The sequence below is a fragment of the Seriola lalandi genome, unplaced genomic scaffold (assembly GCF_002814215.2).
Source record: "Seriola lalandi dorsalis isolate HSWRI2012SDOR001 ecotype SW California unplaced genomic scaffold, Sedor1 jcf7180002054484, whole genome shotgun sequence".
Classification (NCBI taxonomy): domain Eukaryota; kingdom Metazoa; phylum Chordata; class Actinopteri; order Carangiformes; family Carangidae; genus Seriola; species Seriola lalandi.
Window position 1 is genome coordinate 582,886 of NW_019525037.1, and position 23,410 is coordinate 606,295.

Consider the following 23,410-nt stretch of genomic DNA (forward strand, 5'->3'; position numbering starts at 1 on the left):
CAGGACTCACTTTGTCAAATTGATTATTTCATTCATTTTAATGACTCAATGATGAAATAAATACAGAGTAGATATATTTTATTTCAAGTATCGGATGACTAAAAGATATTTGTTAATGTACAGCTTATTGTGGATGATATCTAAATGTGGTTTTTAGTACATATTATTTTCATAGAGTGAACTCTAAAGACATATTGATATGGATCTAACCAGCGTCATTAATATGAGTTTCATTCAAGATGCAAAAAATACATTCTTGAAAAACATCACCTGATGCTTACTGAGATTGTATATTAAAAAAAAAAGAAGGTGAAAAACAAAGAAAAAAAAATGCATCTTATTAACTTTAACGAGTTTGTAATGTGCTCAGGTCAGAAAATAACATCATCACTATTCTGTTTAAATGGTGAATTTAACCATCATGCCAACAATCGTTTCGTCAAAGTCCTGAAAATATCACATTTCAAGTCACAGACATCTCATTTTGGAAACGAAACAGTAGGAAACTAAAAAAATAAACAAACAAATTAGAGGCAAAAACAGCAGCTGAGATTCTGCTGCAGATTACAAAAATAGTTCCAGTTTCTCTCGTCTCTGTCGTCTCAATGACACACTGCAGCAAATATGAAAACGCATGGAGAAAAAAAGGAGTCACTGCCTTGCAAAAAAAAAAAAAAGCATGTTGAATTTGATCATTCATATTTGATATGCCTGGAGACCACATGTGCCTGTATGTGCATGTAAAATGCTGTTTCACATGTGGAATATGCCCCTTTGCTTTTCTATAAAGGCTGGGTGGTGTAAAGGGGGGGGGGTAGTTGGACAAAAGCCCTCCTGTTCCTGTTAAACAACAAAATCAGTCTCTACCTGATTCAGGGATGATGCACCTGATCTGTGACCCCTATGATTGATTATTATGATTAGTATTGTTAATTCTTATTCTTATTCTTACTCGCAGTACTTTTGTACCCTTGTTGAAGAACCCTCTTGATGACCAGGCCACCTGCCTCTGTTAAGTTTATACTGTATATTTGTGGTTCTGCAAGAAATGCAAATTGCTGATTACAGTGTGTGGAACAATCTGGATATTTCAGAATATGAGGGAAATATGGATCAAGTCCAAGGTTAAAACCAACGGAAACCAAATATTACTGAGTTTTTTTAATCAGAATCATTAATTAATTACCAATGGCAAGTACTAGATGGATCTGCAAAATATTAGCATACCACAAAACACACACAGAAGCAACAATATATGTACTTTGTACAACTGCACCCATTCACAAAAACCTGAGTATACAAATGCACACCACTATGGGATGCCAAGAGGGCCAAAATCTTTGTCACTAAATTGGATTTTTGCCATTCAAATGAAAGAAAACCTGTAATTATGTTAAAAAATATGGTTTTCACCTAATATGTACAATGTGGAATTCATGGTTAACGTTGCTTTCTTCTTCTAATTATTCCTCTTACTTCATGTCGGACACATTGGAAATGATCACATCATCACATGAATGAGCCAGCAAAGAGGGAAGTACAGGTAGTCTTTCATCATTAGATGTAGACTCCCACTTTGTAGCATCCTGTGGGTTTTAAATTCCAGCTCAGTATCTCTACGTTTTCTGTTCATAATGAAAAAAACTAGCAAAGCTTTGTTTCCACCCGATGCCATCGTTCAGTGCCAATACAGGAAGTAGTGTGGTGGAAAGTAAGGGTGTCAAGGATCGGTTGATGGATGGGGGGGGTGTAACGTATCCAACTTTTGTGCAGGTGACTGGAGTTTGTCTCCTCTCACTGTGTCCTTGTAAAGTCACGATCCAGCAGCAACAATCATTTACATTTATTCATTTGGCAGACGCTTTTATCAAAAGCGACTTACAAGTGAGGGACGTCACTGAGCTTCAGTGCGAGAGCTTATCTGTGCTCTTCATCCGTGGCCCTTGTAGTCACTCATTTATTCAATTTAAGGATTTACAAAATAATTTAAAAACTAATACTGGTTTACATTCTTCTCATTAACTCTAACAATCTATTTCTTATAAAATTGACATGCTAATATGAAATGTGACACCAAGAAAGTAATATTGATCCAAATATCCAAAACAATAAACCAATCAGGATTATAATTTACTGCCTGAGTCTACAGGTGAGAGACAAATTGAAGGATTTGTGTCCACTACATATCTTTATTTACTATCATTGCTAATGGATCAAATATACCTGCCTCCCAGTGTTCAGATCAAAATCTAAGCCCTCGTTAACACCCTCCAGCAGCAGCAGCAGCAAAGCTACAGAATACCTGGGTATGAATGGAGCCACCTGGCTAAAGTGGCGATTCATGCTGCGGGACTATGAATCTACTTTAATCCTGATGTTTCTTTAAAACACACAAAAATATAGGGGAAGAAATTACAAAGTGAACCTTCCTCATATGTTTTTTTGAACACAATTCTATGGAAGCCAAGAAAGGCCATACTCGCAAAAAACCTTTATATCCCGTTACCTAAAGATAAGGAGATAATTATTCCGTTATCTCGAGATCACAGGATAATTATTTCATGATCTCGAGATAACGGAATAATTATTTCATCTTGAGATAACACCATTATCTCGAGCTGAAGAGACAGTAATCTCCTTATAATTATCTCCTTATCTATATCTTATCTCGTTATCTCGAGATAACAGGATAATTATTCTAGATAAAGATAATGCCATTATCTCTGTTATTACATTTGCGAGTATGGCCTTTCTCAGCTTCTGTACAATTCACAAAGCCTAATTCTAAACTGTGACTCCTCAGATTCGCTGTCGTGGTAACGCCACCGTATGTACAGCTGCATTTAACCAGGTCAGAAGACAGCTCTACCTTTATACCTTGTTTTCAGCGTCAACCTCTGTGCTTCTGTGGCTGTTACAGATGTGTTGTGGACACACAGCCTGACTCGGTATTCAGTCTAAGCTGTTTACGGTTTAAGTCTTGTAACAGTAACAGGGGCCACAGCAAACAGCTAAAGGTGTTAAACAGCCGTAGCTCTAAGAGTTTATACTTTAATTCATTCTTAGGCAGTGCTGTAGAAGCCAGATATTTTTCTTGGGAGCTGGTGGAGACCAAACCAGAGCTAAAAAGATTGTATTTTGGACTTACATTCATCCGGTGGATACAAACACAACTCAAATGATAATAATGTTGCTCTGTGTCTGCTGGATGTGTTAATAGGCAGCTTGTTTGCATGTTAGCTGTAACAACTTTGTCAGGTGATATGTCAGTGTTGCTTTTTCAACTTGTTCTGAAGTCCCCCAAAATTCAGTGAATGCAGCTTCGCAAATAAATGTACTGAAATCTGGGTAACAAAGTGACTACATTACTGTGCACCTGGCTAATCCATGGTTATCTTATTTAAATTTTACATTTATGTATGTTCTTATATAAGAGCGTCCGCCAACTGCCTACATTTTAAATGTACTTGATTTAAAGTGTACCACCGGTGTGACAACCCCTGCCCCTCTGCCTGCCAGCGTGGTTTGTTGTGCTACTTCTGCAGATGCTGGGAGTCGGATGGTAGGTGGAGGTGGGAGGGTGGTCTGCTCTACCTGCCCAGGTGGGCGGGGCTTCCAGAAGACATAAGGGAAGGAACAGCCCTCCTCAGGCTTTCTCTCTCAGCCTGGCCTGCTGCATCCTCCTACAGCCTTCCGGTCTGTGTCCAACATGCATCACACTCATCCTCACTCATCCATACACTTCAGACAATGATATCTCTCTTACTTTCACACCACACCATTTAGCTATCATTTTGGTAAATTTGAGTTGAATAAATGAATTTCTGAATGATATATCTGTGTGTGGCCTCCCTTGTTGTTGCCGGCTGGAAACACTGATACTGTCCTGTTCACCTCAGCTGCTAAAGAATTATTTATAAAACAAAAAAGTGTAAGTGCAAGATTGTTCCTGGTGGGTCCGAATGTCGGGTCCAAGTGAAGATGACACACTGGTACCACGTGTTAGCTGTCCTGCACTGACATCAAAGTCCAGAGGCCAGTATCACTGTTGTTTTCAGACTACAGAACAACACGACTAGTACCAGGATCAGACTACATTACATCAGCTCAATAAAGGCCCGACCCAACAGATACGCAGCGTTGGGAACGTCCTAACAATGTCCCAACACGAAGAAAAGAACTGATATTTTTGCCTTCTTTGCCCATTGTGATAACTTGTACACTGTGCTCATGTCATTGACCCCCAGCAGGACGGAGCCCTCAATGCTTAACAACATGGTGAGGCAGAATGATGGCGGTTTCATTTGAATCGATCAGAAGGATCTGCCTTTTTTATTTATTTATTTATTTTTTTAATGCAGTGCTAATGTTGGTCCCAGCCTTGGTTTTAAATGGTCAATCTGCTGATTCGCAGCTGTGGTGCCAAGAGTGATGAGTGATAAAAACACCATTAAGTAATACGAGCCTGTGATATTCTGCTGAAGAGCAACGCCGCCTGGAAGTTCAGCTGCAGCAGGCTTTTCCACAAAAAAACAAAACAAAACAACTGAAATCCTGCTCGACTTTAGGTTCTAGAGCAGTAAAAAATAAATGCACCTTTTTTCATCTTGAGTGCAGGATTATGGGCTTTAGGCTGAACACAGTTTAAGGACCCATTGCACCAACTCAGGCGTAGAGCCAAGATTTTGCTTCTGACAAAATCACTTGAATCTCGTCCTTTTCCGTCTTGTCACTTTGACAACTCTGGCCCGTGGAAGCATCGGAGAGGAGTTCAAAGGAACTGCTGCAGTTTTAGCCCTAAGCGCAGTGGGACAGGGAGAGCTTCAGCAGTCCCTCCATATGCATCTTGTAAAGGAGTCTGAACTCTGCGGGCAGCTGATGGGACTCCTGCCATTTGGTGGTGAACTTGGTGCCCTTCTTGTCGTAGTAATGGTACGGCAGCTCCTTACCCGTGTTGGGGTCCCAGCCGAAGGGCCAGAAGCCATACAGGTGGATCTGGTCACACATGGACGACGCCAGCGTGTACATCAGGATGCCGGTGCTCAGGCGCTTTGGCGACAGCTGCTTGGTTTTCCAGTAGCTGTTGACAAGAGAAAAGAACAATTGAAATTACATTTTTTCATAATAACATTAAGGTGCAATGTAAATAACATGAAAGTGGAGCCATTTAATGTTGCCTCTGCTGCTCAGTTTGCTCTGCATTAATAATTCAGGGTTTTAATAACTTTGTTCATGGTTTATTTTAGGGTTTATTTTATGTTAAAAAGGCACACAATCAGTTTATTTTGAGAAATGGGGAAAAAAATTGGTTTCAAAGTTACTAATAAACTATAGTTTAACTCTAGCTTGTTGTTTTACCCATAATTCTCAAAATGCTGGCAGGACTTTTACTACCTCAGCTGCAGATAAACAGTTCTTACATGTATATTGAAGACAGACCTCAGTGTTTCCTGTTTGAACTCGTGATGATACTGTTTTCTGTTAATGCTAACTCAGCCGTTCCTCTGCTTTTACCCTTTATCTTGACAAATACAGGATCACATGAATTTCCAAAGCACTAATTCAAACAGATTCATGTTATATTCACCACCCTGTTGTTTCGGGTTTGTCTCCTCTAACAGAGATGCTGTTGTCATTCACTAATTAATTCAAAGTGTTTCTATTTTCACATCACTTTGAAGCTACTATCAATTAATCTCAACACTTCCTGTCTCAATGATTCATAATAAAAGCCTCTCGATACCAATAGTGCAAGGTTTTTCTTTTCATTGCCAAATGCTTAACACCGACCATAAAACGGCGTAGTAGAAATAATCAGTATGACTTCATTAATAAGCATTAACGATGCTGATGAGGAAATTTACAGCACATTATACTGACACCTCCATATGAGCCATTAAAATACATGTCATTATAATAATTAGCACAAAGCTGAATTTCAGTAAAATAAAAAAAAATTTTAAAAAAGGAGAAATAACTGTTTGCACTGGTGTCAGGTTTTGTCCATTTATTTCTACATGTCAATCATAATTCTGAGCCTCAGCTGTTACTGACAAAAGTGACTTCAGAGAGTTGAATGGAAAAAAAGGAAATAATCTGATCACTGCTGATGCTTTCATCGGGCAGTCCTGCTCTGCAGCATCACAGAGGGGAGACTCTCCGAACTGGCCTCAACAAAAGCGTCTCCAAGAGTCCTTGAGGTGCTGAAAGCTGTCTGAGCTGCTTAAACGTGGTAATTCTTCCAGAGCAGGTAGATTTAATGGGATTGGTGAAGATTACGCTACTGTACGAGGTGCCTATTCTGCTGCTACAACACTAAGCACCAGACTTAAATCCCTCTCCACACACACTCTTACAGCTCTGCACCATACCTTTCACTAAATAGCTGTTTCCTTATAATCCGCTTTGGAGCCTAAAGCTCCTCTTTGCCATATAGAGCACAGTTCGATACAATACAACCACACGTTAGCCAGGTTCCACTCGCTACTACAAACTGGACAGAGACACAGGGAGACAGATAGATAGAGGCAGACAGGTCCTGACACATTTTCAAAGAAACTAGAATAACTGCCTCGTGGTTGTAACCCTCCGCCATCCAGACAAGTTACAGGAAATATGGTCACAATCTCTTCCTCCGGAGTGACAGCATTGAATAATGGCCAGAGGTGTTTTTGCAGAACATTATGAGAGAATAAATTGACCTTTGACCTTTAGGATATAAAATGCCATTATTATATTTTATCCTTATGGACATTTGAGGTAAATTGTGTCATAGTTGGTGCATGAATTGATATACTGCATTCACAAGAACGTGAGATCATCTGGACCTTGACCATTAACTTTTAACCACCAAAATCTAGTCAGTTCATCTTTGAGTCCAAGTGAATGTTTGTGCCAAATTTGAAGAAGTTCTGTCAAAGCGTTACTGAGATATCGCGTCACCGAGAATGGGACGGACGGACGGACGGATGGATGAATAACCTGAAAACAATCTGACTGTTTCCAGCACGAAGGAATAAAAACTGAGCAGCGTGTGTCCTGAGTAACATGTCATTTTTAGGGGACATGGTTGACCATCCTTGCCAGGTGGAAATGGTGTCACGACGCACAAGGTATCTCTGACAAGCAGAAACACTACTCAACATTACTCACATTTTTGTAAAACCAATGAATAGTATCCAAATTTAATTTTTAGAGAATAATGTTGGACTGAAGGACTGGACTCTGAACATATTTTTTCCTATTGACAACAAAACCCATACCCAACCATGTATTGTTGTCAAAAACTATTAAAACACATCATTGAGCCACACTGTAGCACAAGGTGACAAGTTCCTTTAGTACAATTTACACAGTGGTTTACTTTAGCCAATCCTACATACACTGTCCTGGAAATACTCAGTAGAGCATCAAATGTGTATCAATTCGCGGCTTAACATTTGCTTAAAACTACAGTGCCCAGCTATTTTAGGAAATTACTGAGTGTTAGAAATGTAACCGTACTTTGAGCTAGCCTGGAAACCAGACCAATCAGCATGCACGTGAGAGAGTTCAGGCCAGTCACAAACATTTATGTAAAATGGGGCTGGTTTGATACGATGACTGACAGAGGAGCACCACTGAAGCATTTTCATTAAAAACCAAGATGGCCGTCGCTGATGTGAAGAGGTCTGTTGAATCCTTTACTGCAACTGTATTAAAAAAACTGGATGGTATATGTTTTTAAAAGAAGGACAAGTAATTGCACGTTGCGTTTGATGATCAGAAAGATGTGTTTGCCATACAACCAACAGGATTTGGTAAAAGTTTAATTGACCAACTGGCCCTGCTGGTTGCTACTCAACGTTTCGTTGGTCTGATTGGTTCTAGGTCTATCCACTTGCTTCCAGAGGAATTTTGGTCTGTGACCCTTGAAAACCCACCTTGGAAATCGAAAATGAACTGAGAGGTTCAAGTCACATTCACAAAAGCGAATAGGTCTGGCAATGAAAGGCTAAAGTATTGAGAAATGCATTGCCAGTTTCGGTCTTTTGACAGGATTTGTTGACAATAATAAAAATATGGAATAAGACAAGCCTCATTTTTCACCATGCAGTAAATACATGCAGAGTGTGAACAGCCAGGTCACACTTCACCTTGGACGTCATATTGTATATTGAGATTTGATCTCAATCAATCAGTCAATCAAGATAAAGAGAAAACTTATATTACCAGGTGTGATTCAAAGGCCTGTGACCAGATGTGGTAGTGTGGTGTATCTTACTTGTTGATGTATTGCATGATGTTTCCAGGCCAGGCCAGCTGGACCTTCAGCTGACCTCGATGCTCCACGAAGAAGTCGACCAGTGTTCTCGTCACCGTGGCCGATGTGTGGAAGAAAAACGCCGGGATCCACAGGATGGCACCGTCCAGCTTCTTCAGGCTCAGAAAGAAGTTGTTCCTGTCCTGTACAGTCAGTAAATTGTTGTAGTATTTCTCCAGGATACTAGGGTTAAAGGTTGTCATGTTGGTCCGTCGCCCAACGTCCTTCTTGAAGATCTCGGTCGGTGCAAAGTTGCAGCGGAAGACGAAGTCGAACTTCTCGATCTGGGGTCCGCAGCGCGAGCCGGTGAGGATGCCGCTGTTGCCGACCACAGCGCAGACATTGTAATGTTTGTTAAGAATCGGCGACGCCTCAGGCAGGAGCGAGCGGAAGTTCTCGCCGATGGAGAAGACGTACTTGTGGCTGGAGTAGTCGTAATGCATTAGCTGTCCGTTTCGGACTGAGCCTCGTGTCAGTGTGAAGTTGTGCGGGATGTCGATGTACTGAGAGATTTCGTTCCTACGAGACAGAGAGACATTTCTGTTCATCGCTGCATTCTTACAGTAAAAAAATGTCCTTTTCTCTACAGCTACCAGACAAAATAACACCAATAGCTAGACATGTTGGACTGTAAGCTCGTCTGAGTGGACAGAATAACATGGATCTTCGCATTATGGTATTGTATTGCACTCTATACTATAATTGTTGTTATTATCGCCACCTCCTGCAGTTCTAAACTTGTAAGTCAATGAAAAATAAGCAAATATTTTGGCATACTCGCCAACAGTACCATGACTTCCATATTTCTCAGTTTGGTTTTGTTTTGAATGAGTGTGTAGAAAAGTTAAAGGTGCAGATTCAAATAAATAAATAAATAAAACTTTTTTTCCCACTTACCCTTAGTGGTATCTATCCATGCAGATAGTTCTGGTTTTCATGTTTGGTTTGAGACATGCTTCTGAATCTTTTACCTCCACCAAAGATACATAACAAATGAAACCAAAACTATCTCCATAGTAGCTGCAAGGGAAAGTTGGAAGATATTTTTTGTTGTCATGTTTGTGAACTGACCCTTTATGATCTTCTGGTTCTATGACAACAACTGCAAATAAACCAGCTGTGACTGTTGCATATCAAGGAATTTAAGCTTATTTTACAGCTGCAGTCACTGCCCTGGATATGAAATATAAGTGTATTTGTAATAATGACAAACATTGGATCAGAGGAAAAAGCTGATGAAGGGTTTAAAACCAATGGTGAACAGATCTGATGAACTATAATCACAATAAAACCAGTTTATACCAGTTCTGCATTTACATTGTCCTTCAGTCTAATCAGCAATAATGATTATAATGATATAATCCTCAATCTACATCAAATGTTATTAATGTGCAGATTAATGTTTGTGGATGATGGAGGAGCAGACTGTTGATGTTTCAGTTGTTCTCTTGTATTGTTGCTATTTCGCTTCTTTTTTTTTCTTTTTTTACCATTTTGCTGCTTTAAATCAGATTGGGTGATATTAAAATGTGTGGCTATCATGCAGACAGGGACATAAAATAACAAATAGCCCCACTTGGAAGGAATTTGAAAAGAAAGTTATCTTGTCATATCAAAATCAGGTGGCACCTTGCACCAGTGCTGGAGGGGCTGTGGCCTGGTAGGAACATAATCTCCTGGGACTGTCCAAAATGATCAGAATATTGGCAAAACATACAAAATAAAATTAAACAAGACTAGGTCAAAACCTAGTAAATGTCTGGACCACCTATGGTCTAATCCTGATTTTATTTGCGCAATGTTGTCTGTCAAAATCACCAAACATAAACTAAAGACAAAGACTGAGCTGTGGTTTCAGCTGTATCGACCTTATTAGAGGCACGTCTTTATGTCCACCTCTTCGTAGTACAAAGCCTCATTTTCAGTCTCTGACATTTTGCTGTGTTACTGCAGTCCGTGTTGTTGCTGTCTCCTTTCCGGTTGCTGGTGTTTCTGTTGTTTACATGTTATTCAGATCTGCTAGTTTCTTTAGCAGTTACCAATGACTTCTCTCTCTCCCTCCCTCTCTCCTGTCTTATGTTTAGTTATTCCTCTGCCTCCTTTAGTAATAATTATACATGTAATCAAAGTAGTTGATTTGCTGTAATGGAGTTGGGTCTCAGTGTATTGGAAGCGCTCCTCTGCTTCCCTTCAGTTGCTGAGCAGCTGGTAAGCAAGAGCGTCAGTAGACTGCCCATAACAAGGGGTGTAGCCCTGAGCCCCCTGTTGGCATTTTGACAAGACTTGACTTGGACTTGCCTTGATTGAGTTGAGTTGAGACTTACAGTAACTTTGGACTTAACCTAAAACTAGTCTGAGTCTAAACAGCTGCGCTAAAAGTTCACGCAGCTGTTTTTTTGTGAAACAATCAGCTGATAACATCACATCAGTTATTTTTGTCAGAGTCTATATCAAACTTTTCTGCATATTGTAAAATAATTTAATCCCTGAGTTTTAATCCATTATAAATATAGTTACAAATTTTGAATCATGAACCCGAATAAATTCACATTGAATAAGCAGATTCAGTACTGGAATCAGATTCAATAACCAACAACAACACCAGCCAACTTGTTTCAACATAAACTTTTTTGTAAACAATAAATGTTCCATGTGAATTCTGCCTTATGTTTGTTACTGTGACACTGGTGAAGTGCTCTTTGCTCAAGAAATAGAAACCTGAAGTTTTTTTTTTTTTTTTTTTTTACAACTAGTGCTCACTGCTGTAAGTGCTAAAAGCATGCAGAGCTTTCAGGATCATCGGAAAACACGACAGAAAGAGGGAGAAGTGTGTGTGAGTGTGTGTGTGTGTGTGTGTGTGTGCACAACCTACCTCTGCTGCATAAAAGCAGTGCTGTTGTACCTCCACTTAGAGGAGTTCTGCAGGTCCTCGCTGAGAGCATTGGTCAGAGGGGTGAAAGCTGGATCCAAATATTTCATCGCCAGCTGGGAGCTACACAAAGCGGGAGGAGAAGACACGGAGGTTAACCCAGGCTTCCCGCGTTAGGAGGTCAGCTTCATCCACTTGCACTTTAAAATGTTTTGAGAAGCATTTTAGCTCTTCTAAAACCAGGTCTGTTGGAAGCGTCCTCTTTTAGCAGCTTTGAAAACCACCATGGGTGATTTGAGGCAGGAGACAGGAGCAGTCAGATGATCAGACAGGTTACAAGACAAGAGTTTAGCCGGATTTATCACTTGATTTGGGAGTAAAAGTCCAAACTAAATTTCCAAAATAAGAAGTCATAAATTGTGCATAAGAACACTTCACACTTTACACAGTGAAAGAAGGTGCTGAGATTATCCAATCAGTCAAACACAACTCTTTTCAGGAGGCTACAGAAACACATGGATTTAACTACTTGCGTTATTTTGTTTGAATTTCTCACACATACATTTAAACTTGGTGTGGAAATACCACGTGAAATGTCCATAAGTATCCCTCATCCCACAGTAAGTACAGTGAGTCACAGATGAGTTAGGAACTCGTTCTGTAATCTTGTTAGTTGGGTAATAATTTTACTGTTTGCTTTTGTTTTTCTTTCCAAATAATGGACTGTCTGAAACCTGTCTGATTGTCTGATCACACTTTGTTGGAGCAATGTTTAAGAAAAAAAGGCCAAAATGATAAAAAAAACAACCTGAATTGCACTATCAAACAGCTTCAGCTGAGCTCTGATGTGGTTTCCTCTATCAGTGATACCTTCTTCAACAAAGCTAAAATGCCTGCAAAAGAAGTTGATTGAAATGTGCAAGTGTTCGAGGAGCTATTCAGCATACAAAGTGTTGTTCCTTTAGGAAACCAGCTGCAGCTAAAACTGATTCAGGCGCTTTTATTTACACTATCAGCTCAGTGTAAATGCAGAATCACGACCTTTTCCTACTCGTGAGTCTAGTTGAAATCACTTCAGTGTACCGTGGGAAAATGAGCAATCAGGCCAAACTGTTGCAGCAATTCTGTCCATCTTAGCAAGTTATTCATAATTAAACTGGGTATGTGACGTAAAATATTTACGCTTCATCCAAATTCACTTTCATGTACTTATTTCATCTCCAATGACGCCTTGTTTTTTTAATACGGGGGCCAGGGTACTTGATAAGATGAACATTTTTTTGCAGTGCAAGATGCCTCAACTTTTCCATTTCCCTGTGACAAGTAAGTAAATTAAAGCCAAGACTAAACCATGAGGCTCACCTTGTACAGCCCATACTTTGTAAGCTTTTCTATGGAAATCTTGACATTTTGAATGTATTTGTGATTTTCTTGTCCATGGTGCTGTCACCTGGACTTCCTTCTCAGGTCAGAGCTCAGTCCACATCTCCCGTAAAACCAGTTTCACCCGGAGTCAAATGAGGAAATGACAATGTGCATCTAGTAGAGGAGACAAATCCAGGACGGGATTAGCTAGTTTAGCTCAAAATGTGGAAGTAGAATAAAACTCTACTGTCACAGGTAGCTAGAATATTGAACACTAAGAAGATTGCCTATCTTCCAGGGAGTTTGTATTTTCATTATGAAGCTAATGAGTGACATAATGTCTGGGTTTCATGCTGTCGGTCCAGGGGCTGGACTAACTACAACTCTACAGGGAAACATGTGAAACTAACTTGTTGGCTGGCAAGATACAACATGTCAAGCAGCACTGTCACTTTCTTAATAGAGAGAGGATAGCAGTTTCTCACTTCAGGTCTTTGTGCAAGGAAGGCTAAATACGTCCTGGATTGGATGCACAGAGATGAAACCGATCTCTCCTCATCTGACTCTGGGAAACGACTGTTCAGGAGGAGGATTTTCTAAAATATCAGGAAAGGTGGTTAAATCAGAGAAACCTCCCTCTGCTTCTCCGCTACCTTTGACTGAACATCAAAATGTCAAGGCTTCAGGTCAAGGCTCTGCTATGGCAGACACAACCGGTCAAATAGTATTTGCAAGTAAGTTTGGTTCATCCAGCAAAGAAAACCGGGCCGGTGGAGATAACTGGTCCGTGTACTTTCAGCCACTTTGTTTAATCGCTTCAAACCAAAAGCGAAAAATGGACAAACAGAGACATTTTTCCGTTGCTGTCAGAATTTAAAAAAACGAAAATCACGAACATCAAATTAATTTGAAATATTTTCCATTACTTCCTTGTCACCTGACTAACTTTCTTCATTCCTCAATTCAAAAAAGAAAAAGGGAATTTGCAAACACCAGAATTTCTTCTAATTTGATGTTCTTGTTTTTCGTTTTGTAATTCTGACAACAATAATGGAAAAATGGAGAAATGGCTCTGTTTTTCCGTTTTGTCGTTTTTGGTTTAAAACGGAAAAAAACAACCTGCCTGAAAGTACACGGACCATCACTGCATCAGGACAGTTCGGATGGTGTCAGAGGTTTGATCACTGATGTTTTGACGAAATCCATCGGCAAAAGCTTCAATGATCATTCACACATTCAGTAACTTTTCATACTGTCCTGCGTGGCCAAACCCAGCCCCAGCTGGTGCCCAGCCAGGCTAAAACAAACCCTAAAGAGTATAAATAAATACTGTTTGACCTGGATCTGATGGCAGTCAGACCTGCAGCAGCCTCATTTTATTGTTGCAGCGTCTACCATCTTTGTAGATAGTGAGACTCAGCCAGAGAGGTGCAGTGCTGGATCAGGATCAGCATAAAAAATAATGATTAGAATTTGCCAAAAAGACTACTGTGGAAATACTAATAATTTGGAGTTGAGAAAACATCTCATTTTGTATCAAGACTTCTCAGTTTGGGCCAAATATGCAGATGATTCACGGAAGTATAAAGGAATAGAACCTAAGAAACCCATCTGTAATGTGTATTTTACTGTTTATTTCATAGAATACTATGGTTATTTCAAGTTGTATTTCATGCTGTTTCACATCCAACACCACACCATCCAAAAGGCTTCCACGAAAGTGGACTTGATGTTTCTTTGTGTTTTGTTAGCGGCACAAACAGTTCGATGGCTGCATGTCCCAACCCTGGGCTAAAAAAAGAAAAAAGAAGAAAAAAAAAAAGCTGAAGCAGAAGCTGATGCCGATTTTACAAATGAGACTTAAGAAGATACTAATTCTACAAATGTCAACGACTCCCGCACTTCAAATGATCGACAGTTGGAACTATGCTTGTTGCTTAATGTCATACGATAGATAGATAGATAGATAGATAGATAGATAGATAGATAGATAGATAGATAGATAGATAGATAGATAGATAGATAGATAGATATCAAACTGCCGTAGACTAATAAAAATGTTAAAAGGAAAAAGACAGAGAGACAGAGCACATCCTGGTGTTTGTAATTAAAACGTCAGCACTCTGTATTCACCTCAGGTCTGGTTTGCGAGGCGGCCTCTCGCTGCAGCGGGACGTGAAACAAACAAAAAAAAAAAAACATAAAAAATCTTATCTTCATCAGTTTTCGTTAAAATGACATTCAACTGAAAGAAACGAAGACCTGGCATGCAGAAGTAAAGCGCATTTCAAATACTTACTGTATGTCATGTTATTGCGACAATAAGACACTTATTGTGATATTATACAGCTGTAATGGAGACTGTTTTAGTTGTTTGGCACTTTCTGCAACAATTACAAAGTGCTGACGAAATAAAAAGACAAACATGTTGCCGGTCAGGTATGATGAGATGCTCCACCCATCCATCCATCCATCCATCCATCCATCCATCCATTCATCCATCCATCCATCTGTCCGTCCATCCATCCATTTGCTATAATGCTTGTCCTTGAGGGTCACAGAGGGGCCAGAGCCAATCCCAGCTGACATTGGGCGAGAGGCGGTGTACACCCTGGACAGTTTATCACAGTGCTGATACAAACAACCGTTCACACTCACATTCATTTGAACATACAAATGAAAGTAAACCAGCTTTTCAGTCAGATAGATTCAGATAGGCTCATTGCCTTTTTTAATTTTTTTTTTAAATTTATTACGTCAGAATCACTTTTAATGGTAACGTTTAAATGTACAAAGATTCTTCAAGAATGTTTTGCAGCAGTTTATTGGTAGGTAAATGTAAAAAAAACACACATGAAGTATTCAGGGAATAGGCAATCTAAACAAATATGATGTACCAAATTAAATCAAAAATCCTGCTGGTGACTGCAATGTTCCTGACATTTTATACAGTATTTTAATGAGGCAAAGTTCTTACAGCTTTTTGTGTTAATGGCGATGCATTTCAAGTTTGTTTCATTTGTTAAATGAAAAAAGGTTCGTGTAGAATCGACAATAGTTCGACTGTTGACCGATAGATTTGACATAGCAATTTGAATAGACATTCATGGTTCCCAGACTTTGGTGATCCCCTGATTTCCCCCAACTCTCGTGCCACCAAGAAGTTCACATCTGTACCTTTGAGTGAAACATTTCAACAACTGCTGGATGAGCTGCCAAGTGTGTGTATCTGACAAGTAAAATACTTGTCAGATACTTTGATTTGTGACCAAATCCCAGCAGAAGCAATGACATTCCCATCAGCCCCAGCTGTCCTTTCTGTTCAGTTGTAATTATCAAATATTAGCATGATGACGTGGTGAACAAAGGTGGCCCATTCATCCATCCATTAGCTATAACCACTTCTCCTGGAGAATGGATTTTCAAAGTGAAAGTCAGAGAACATAAAAACAGCTGTGCTACCAAAATCAATGAATTCTTGCCATATGTATATCTGAGTTTATCGAACCAAATGTTTATAGTTATTTTTTCTCACGCTGCTCCTCCCCTGAGGTTGGAACCTCACACTTGGAAAGCCTCTGTCCTAGAGGGTCGGGGGATACGCCCCCTGGACTGGTTACCAGTCAATCACTGGGCTTAAACAAAGACGATGAACATGGTAATCACTACACCTTCAAAACACGAGCATGTTAGCTCAAGCACCATTGTGTCAACAGTAAATTCTCACACAACTGCTTGCACGGTTGTTGACTTTCCACTGAAATGAGCAGGTATAAGCGGGTTTACAACTGCAAGGAGTGATGTCACCACATGCACACTGGTAAAACAGATCTGTCACATCTCATCCTCGGGTTGCTGCTCCTGTATTTCCTCCTGTATTATTTTGGGGCTGCAGCTCACGCCTTCATCCCTGTGTGCAGTGTAGCTGCTGTGTTTCTGGTGTTTCTGGTGTAGAAGCACAGTGCTGGACAGGTGACAGGTGTGTCTACAGTGTCTGTGTTCCTCTATTAAAGGTAAAAGAGACAGATATTTCTTCTTCATGCAAAAACAGTGTTGAGTGCTACAGGAAACAGAAAGGCACGGTGAAGGGTAGGCCTACATGTATGACTGAAAAAAAGCTACAACTTTGACTTTTGGGAAGTTCTTCTGTGACTCAAAGAGTGTTGGGTCATTCACCTGGTATAATGCATCTTTACCACTGAATAACTTCAACAGCCAAATTAAGGGGAAACAAAATTATTCATTGATCTGTGGCTTGACCCTATCTCTCATAGATCTTGAATAAAAGCTCTGCATGTGCAATTAGTGTCAAGTCACAAAATTTGGTGCATGACCATGCCACTGCTTGTAAAGCCAGGGTGCCTGAGGATGCTCCATTGAGCGTGAACAAGGCTTCAGTGAATTTCATAGAAATCTGACCATTAGGGTGAAAATTTCAGCCAGTAGTTTTTCAGATGTGTCGACCTGTTGTGTGACAGACAGACCATCAGTCTGACCAACATCCTCTCCATACACTGGCCGCACCGCATACAAAAGCAAAACCACAAATTCCCCAGAATCACCATGTTCCTGATGATAAACTCTCACTCTCCAACAACACGGCATACTGGTTTGTCCACTACCAGAGTGTTTTCTCTTCAAAAACCTTCACATCTAACTCACTCTGAAGCGTAACCTTGGCCTGCGGCGACAGCGAGCCGGGAGGAAAATGATTACAGGCAGGAGGAAAATGAATGCGGCTCCTGCGCTGTAAATCAGAGCCAAAGACGGCTCAGTGGCCTCCAGAACCTCCGTCAGAGCGGTGCTATTTTAGCATCCCACTCCAGACCTGCCCGAACATGTTGGACAATCAAGATTTACAGAATGATTTCCCATCGAGCTGAACTGCGGTGGCCCCGCGAAAACCTGTTAAAAAGTATCAGATCAGACCGGTGTCAACAGATATCCTGTTTGGACTAGAATAACAAGCAGGAAAAACGCAGTAAGCTGCACCTCACACACACTAAAGATCGGACCGTCTAAACTTGTTCTGGAGATGGTCAGATACACAGCATCATTAATAATAAACTCAGAGCTGAATCCCCGCCCACTCTCCTCACTCTACTCTGTGCCTTTACCCTCTGTTTTCACCACTGGTGCTTTCTTTTATCAGTCTTCCTGAGATGTTGAAGCACTATCCTGAAGCTTGCTAAACCACATTTGAATATGAATGAGAATCTGCTGCTGGACCAGATGGTATATGTATCTTATCTCTTCAGAATTTGATTCAGTTTCAGAAAGTTCAGAATCGATTAATTTCGATTCAGTTGAACTCAATTCAGTTAAATAATTCATGAATCATTTGCTTCAGATAAATACCAATGTTGTGGTCTCAGCATTGTTTCTTTGGATATCAAACTGTCTAAATGGCACAAATTGGACAAACATTTGTATCTGGTTTTAAAACTGTGGACCAAGGATTTATTTTCCTTGGAAAATTAAGCAACTAAAACATTATACATTTATATTTTGTAGGTCTATGTTTGCAAAAGAGTGACACAAGGATGATTAAAAAAAGAATACCTGTACCACTTACAAGGGCTATCTGATGCCTGCAGAGGGGAGCGTGTCTATGTTCCCACAGCCCTAACCCTAACCCTAAATTCCCACAGCTGTAACCCTAACCCTAACCCTAAATTCCCACAGCTGTAACCCTAACCCTAACCCTAAATTCCCACAGCTGTAACCCTAACCCTAATTTTCAAAAATTTCTGTGAAAAAAAAGTTCTAAGAAATGTGGGAACATAGGGCTGACCCCCTGCAGACAGCTGTTAGCTAGCGTTAGCTACGCGGCAGGTACCAACTAAATAGAGTATAAGCCACACACTGTTCACTCAACTTCAACAACCTCACATTTCGTAGCCAGACATTACATGTCTTCAACAAACACAAACTCAGATTGTTGTGGCTCAGGAGCTAACATAACTATCAATCAGCTCCGTTATTTTTATTTTACGATCTTTGTAAAGGGGCCATTTGTACGTTTTGCTATTGCTACATGGTCAACATTAGCGTTAGCAGCCATTTACTTTACCGGTCTTGCCAAGAGCCTCAACCATTGTTGCATTTACAATACAAGTGGTTGGAATAGGCGTAGCCCTCTGAGCAGCGCTACTTCCTCATGGCAGACTGGACGCTACAGTGACTTGGTATCGGAAAGTGATGAGTATGAGCTAGCTAGTTAGCATGCTAACTTCTGTACATGAAAAGAAGTGATGCAATTAGAAGCAAAAGCAGTTTGCTTTCCACCAGACAGTTCTTGGTGAGTAAAGAAATGAAGTGTGATGCTGAACTTGCAACGTTTCTTCCGGACTGGTAAGTAAACAACTGTTAATGCTATGCACATTGTAATAACTCAGTGTCCTCAAAGCAGTTTACACATCAATCACCCCTATCGGAATCACTTACAACAAGTAATCATTGTATACACATGACATTTGGCACAGATGATCTTATTCAATGAGAACAGGCGAAAATGCTCAGCCTTGGGATTTTAAGCATCAAGAGAGCCAGGCTGTTTTTGAAACTAATAGAGATCTTTATTACTAAACCCCTGTTTTATATCACAGACATGTATCACTATAAAGATCATATAGTTGTCATGCTCACAATTTAGTTCTCAGTGTTTTAATCAAATTAAGCTACTGTCAATAAAAATAATCATTTCCTGCACATATGTTTCACATTAAAAGCCCTCCAGTATCTCAAAGGGAATAACCTACCCCTTTCCTGTTCGGCCTTTAGTGTCAAACATCTGCAGGAATAGTTGAGTTTCACTGCTAAAACAGCATTTATAAGCACACAGCATTCCCTGTGAAATCTATTCACAAAATGAGTGAATCCCACCCATTGGGCCCATTTACTGTCTAAAAGCATAAAATAAAACAACTGTAAACAGTTTTGTTTTCACTATTAAAGAAGTTTCATCAAATTTAAATCATTTAATTTATTTCCTATAAATGATTTTATGACAAGCAGTAAAATACTTGGCAAAGTGACTGAAAGAGAGACAGAAGAGCTGTGAATGAATGAGCTGATCTGGTTCACAGCTGTGGGATTAAGTGACAGATGCCCTGTTTTCCTTCAGGCTGACACATACTCACACTGACTGGAAAACACACTGACATGTACCACATTTAGATCAGTTCATTATGGAAAAGCTGTCTACGGATTGGCTGGCTTAACTAAAAATTAAGACAGCCAATCCGTGTCATCCACCACTGACATGACAGATATGATGCACTTCGCCTATAGACTTTATCAATGACACACTAGCAGTGTTTGAAAATAACTGCATCTGCTTGATTCCACATTAGGGAACGTATCAGTACTTCCTGTGTCCCATTTAACCTGCAGTCTGGTGGATGAAGCTGTTGATAATTTGAGATTTGTTGGTTCAGCACAGAAAGGTGATCAGATTGTCACTAATCATCTGTCACCACTTAAGACACTCTGAATTCATGTGGTTCCCAAACACTTTAGCTCAGGGGTTTCCAAAGTTGTTGCATAAAAAAAGCTGTTGCATACACATCTTTACTTTTGAAACATCTTATTTGAACACTTTTGTTTAAATAAAATAAGTCTTTTTAAAGATTAAATAAGAAGTCAAACGATTATTGAACACAGCAAAGTAAGTCAGATACCAAACTAAATCTTCAAAGCGCTGCTTTTTATATCGCTGTCTCAACATCGTGCGTAAATCCTTTCAATATAAGCTCTCGGCAAACAACTGATTTGTGGAAAAATGAAGGTGATTTGCCAGATAGTGAGAAAGAACACTTCTCTGCAGAGCCTCATGCGTCATGGATGTCACTTAACACTGTGCAAACACATAATATGTCACAAAGTAAGCTCTGACCTTCTTCGGTCCGTATTCTGATGTTCCCCCTGACTGATCCAAACATCTGAAGCTCATTTCCAGCTCACTCTGCCGGCGCGCAACAGGCATGTTGTGCGCCGGCCTATGTTGGCACATATTACTCTTTTGACAATGTGCACTTAAAATAACAGTTAAATACTGCACTTTGTTGGTCAATCACTTTCTGCTGACTAAAGATAACAATGTGCTTGAACACACCTCATTTTACACGCCCATGGGTGCACATGGGCGCTGTACGGGGAAAATGACAACTGTGCCGGTTTGAAACTAGCAAAAACACTTGAGTTGCGTTTTGCAGCGCCCTGCGTCTTTAATACGCACTGGTGGTTGATGCGGGGATGCGCTGTAGAAAGGAATAAGCGTGGATCGTACTTCCTCCGTTTTCTCTTCACTCCAGACTCTGTCTCCTCTCTCACTGCAGGTACTACAAATCAATCCATTTTACCACATGCATAGTTGAGTTTAGGTAACCAGATGTTTACAGTTATTTCTTCTACTTTATTTTTTCTCCCATGGCGATCTATGGCGCGTACTCTGGCAGCTAGCAGTAGTAGCAATAATGCTAACACTTACAGTAACAATACCAATAGTGGAACTGCAGTAAAAGGGTAGCGGGAGTAAGAACTCTAGTAAAGTATTGGCAAATGAAGTGGGGAAATAGTTAAATAGGTATAATAGCAATAATGGTAGACATGGATTAAAAAATAGCACAGTAGTATTTTATAGAGCAGCAGTAATAGTAGGTGTAGTAGTGGTAGTGCTAGTAGTACTGCAGTAGTACTAGTAGGAATCAGAATGCTGGTAGCGACAGCGGTTACAAACGCAGCAGTAGCAGGAAACAGTAGTGGGGAAGAGAAGTAGTAGCAATAATTGAAGTAAATAGTTCTGGTGTGCCTATATGTAGTAACAGCAGTATGAGTCATGGTGGTGTGACTACTAGTAGTGTTTTGTGTGACATGATGGAATATTTTGCAAATTTAAACGGTAAAATTAAAATGTCTGTACATTAATTAAAGAGCTGGGACAGTGAGGCAATTAGCTTAGCTTAGCATAAAAACTAGGAGCAGGTGGAAACAGCTAGTCTGGCTCTGTCATAAGAGAAAAAATATAAAGGAGCTACTGTGTCTCATCTATACACAAACAGAGATGTAATTATGGCATATTGCATGTGACCGTAGCTGCACAGTGTGTGAGCTGTGAGGCCTCACACCACAGGGGCCTTCAGCTGAGTCCGATTAGCACAGGGCCACATCCTCCAGAGCTACTTTCAAACATATTTCATCATACAATGTTTTTTCTTATTTTATAGCTCCATTCCTCGAGCACAAACAGACTATTATAGTAGAATTTATGGGGATTTAAATTCATTCAAAACCAAAACAATCAAGAAATAACCTATTAGAGGAAATGCTGCATCAATAGGTCAAAAACAAGTCTTTTCTACCATGTCAGCATATATACACCACTGGAAATGAAAGACTCCAAACATCTGCATCTCAAATGCCTTGTCTGGACTCACCGAAACCCCGCGTGAAACATGTACATCCTGGGTCCTCCATTAGGTCCGTATCTGGGGGTGCTGAGCAGGAAGTCCTTTTTGATGGACACGTAGCTGATGAGCGACAGGATGAGCAGCGCCACGCTGAACATGACAAGCCCCAGCGCACTGGCGATCCGCACCATAATGCCTCTCTGCGGGAAGCAGCCCCCCCGGACCAGAGGATCACTGACCGGCCAGGACGAGGAGACAGCGAACACCCAGGCGCACCGCATCAGCGGCAAAGCGAGGGCGGAGACGCAGAGACGACGCGTGCTTCACGCAGAGTCCATGTATAGAGGAAACGTAGATGCGGTGTCGCGCGGGTGCAGCGTTATCTTATGGCGAGTTTCATCGACTGAATGGGAGGTTGCGCGGCAGCGGTAACGCATCGGCGGCAGAAATGCAAAAGGCCGGAAAGGCGAAAAAGGACGCGTCAACCGCTGATTTACTGACGCTTTCCACAGAGTTCATGAAGGCTACAGAGTCCACGTGTGGAGCAAGAGTGAAGAGCAGGAGGTCGCGGTTTGTAGCAGAATTTAACAACCTGAACGTGAGGCAAGGAGGTAACGACGCGGCGGCGGAAGAAAAGACGCAGGAAGAACGAGTGTGACGCATGGACAGTCCATGTATCCGGGGATGGAGAGCGGAGGACGGAAGAGGGTGGGGGGATCTTGGAGGTTTTTCTGCAGGCATGCAGGATCAGATTGCAGCCGGTTTCATAACCGCAAGCCGGTGAAACGAGGCGGAGTAGACAGAGGCGGCTGCCGGATGCTGTTCCCACTCTTCATCTGCATCCTCGGCATCTCTCTCCTCCTCTCTCTCCTCTCTCTCCGGTGGTCTAATTAATTAAGCCCCAGTGTCGCTTTAAGGAGACGCAGCTCTTGTATCGCGGTAATCAGATGAATAGCAGCAGCAGCAGCATCCGAGGCGGAGCTCTGCGTCCTGATGGAGGCAGAGAGACGCAGAGAGACAGGACACCCTCAGGGCTGCAGGGGCGTAAAGTGTCAGTCTGTAAACAAACAAAAAAACCTGGCTCCACACACATTTAAACCCATCTATTTTCTCCCCTTGTCTGTAGTCACTTGTGTCCTATGAACATATAGCTCATAGCATAACTAATAGAATACAGAACCCATATGTTCACATCATATGTGGAATTTTTTTTTTCACACATTATAAACAACAGGCCTAGGTCATGGTAGGCTTGTTTTCTTAATATGCTACTGTATGTATTGCTATGTATTATTTGAATATGTTGTGAAATATATATCTTTATACTAAACATTAAAATACTATGATATATGATTTAATTATCCTATGTTCTTAAGTCATATGAAAACATGGCTACATATTAGCCTATAGACCTACAGTGGGTACGTACAGTATGGACTCAGGTATGATGAAGCTTCATACAAT

General features: G+C 40.6%; 1 protein-coding gene across 1 annotated transcript; it reads right to left on the bottom strand.

Moving 5' to 3' along the window:
- Positions 1–10: 10 nt before the first annotated feature.
- On the bottom strand, positions 11–22,717 carry st8sia3 (ST8 alpha-N-acetyl-neuraminide alpha-2,8-sialyltransferase 3). Its single transcript, XM_023412605.2, has 4 exons — positions 21,974–22,717; positions 11,175–11,294; positions 8,264–8,821; positions 11–5,080 (listed from the first exon to the last, which is right to left on the bottom strand). Exons 1-4 carry the CDS (start codon positions 22,225–22,227, stop codon positions 4,798–4,800), a joined length of 1,215 nt encoding a protein of 404 aa, XP_023268373.1. The 5' UTR covers positions 22,228–22,717; the 3' UTR covers positions 11–4,797.
- Positions 22,718–23,410: the final 693 nt, after the last annotated feature.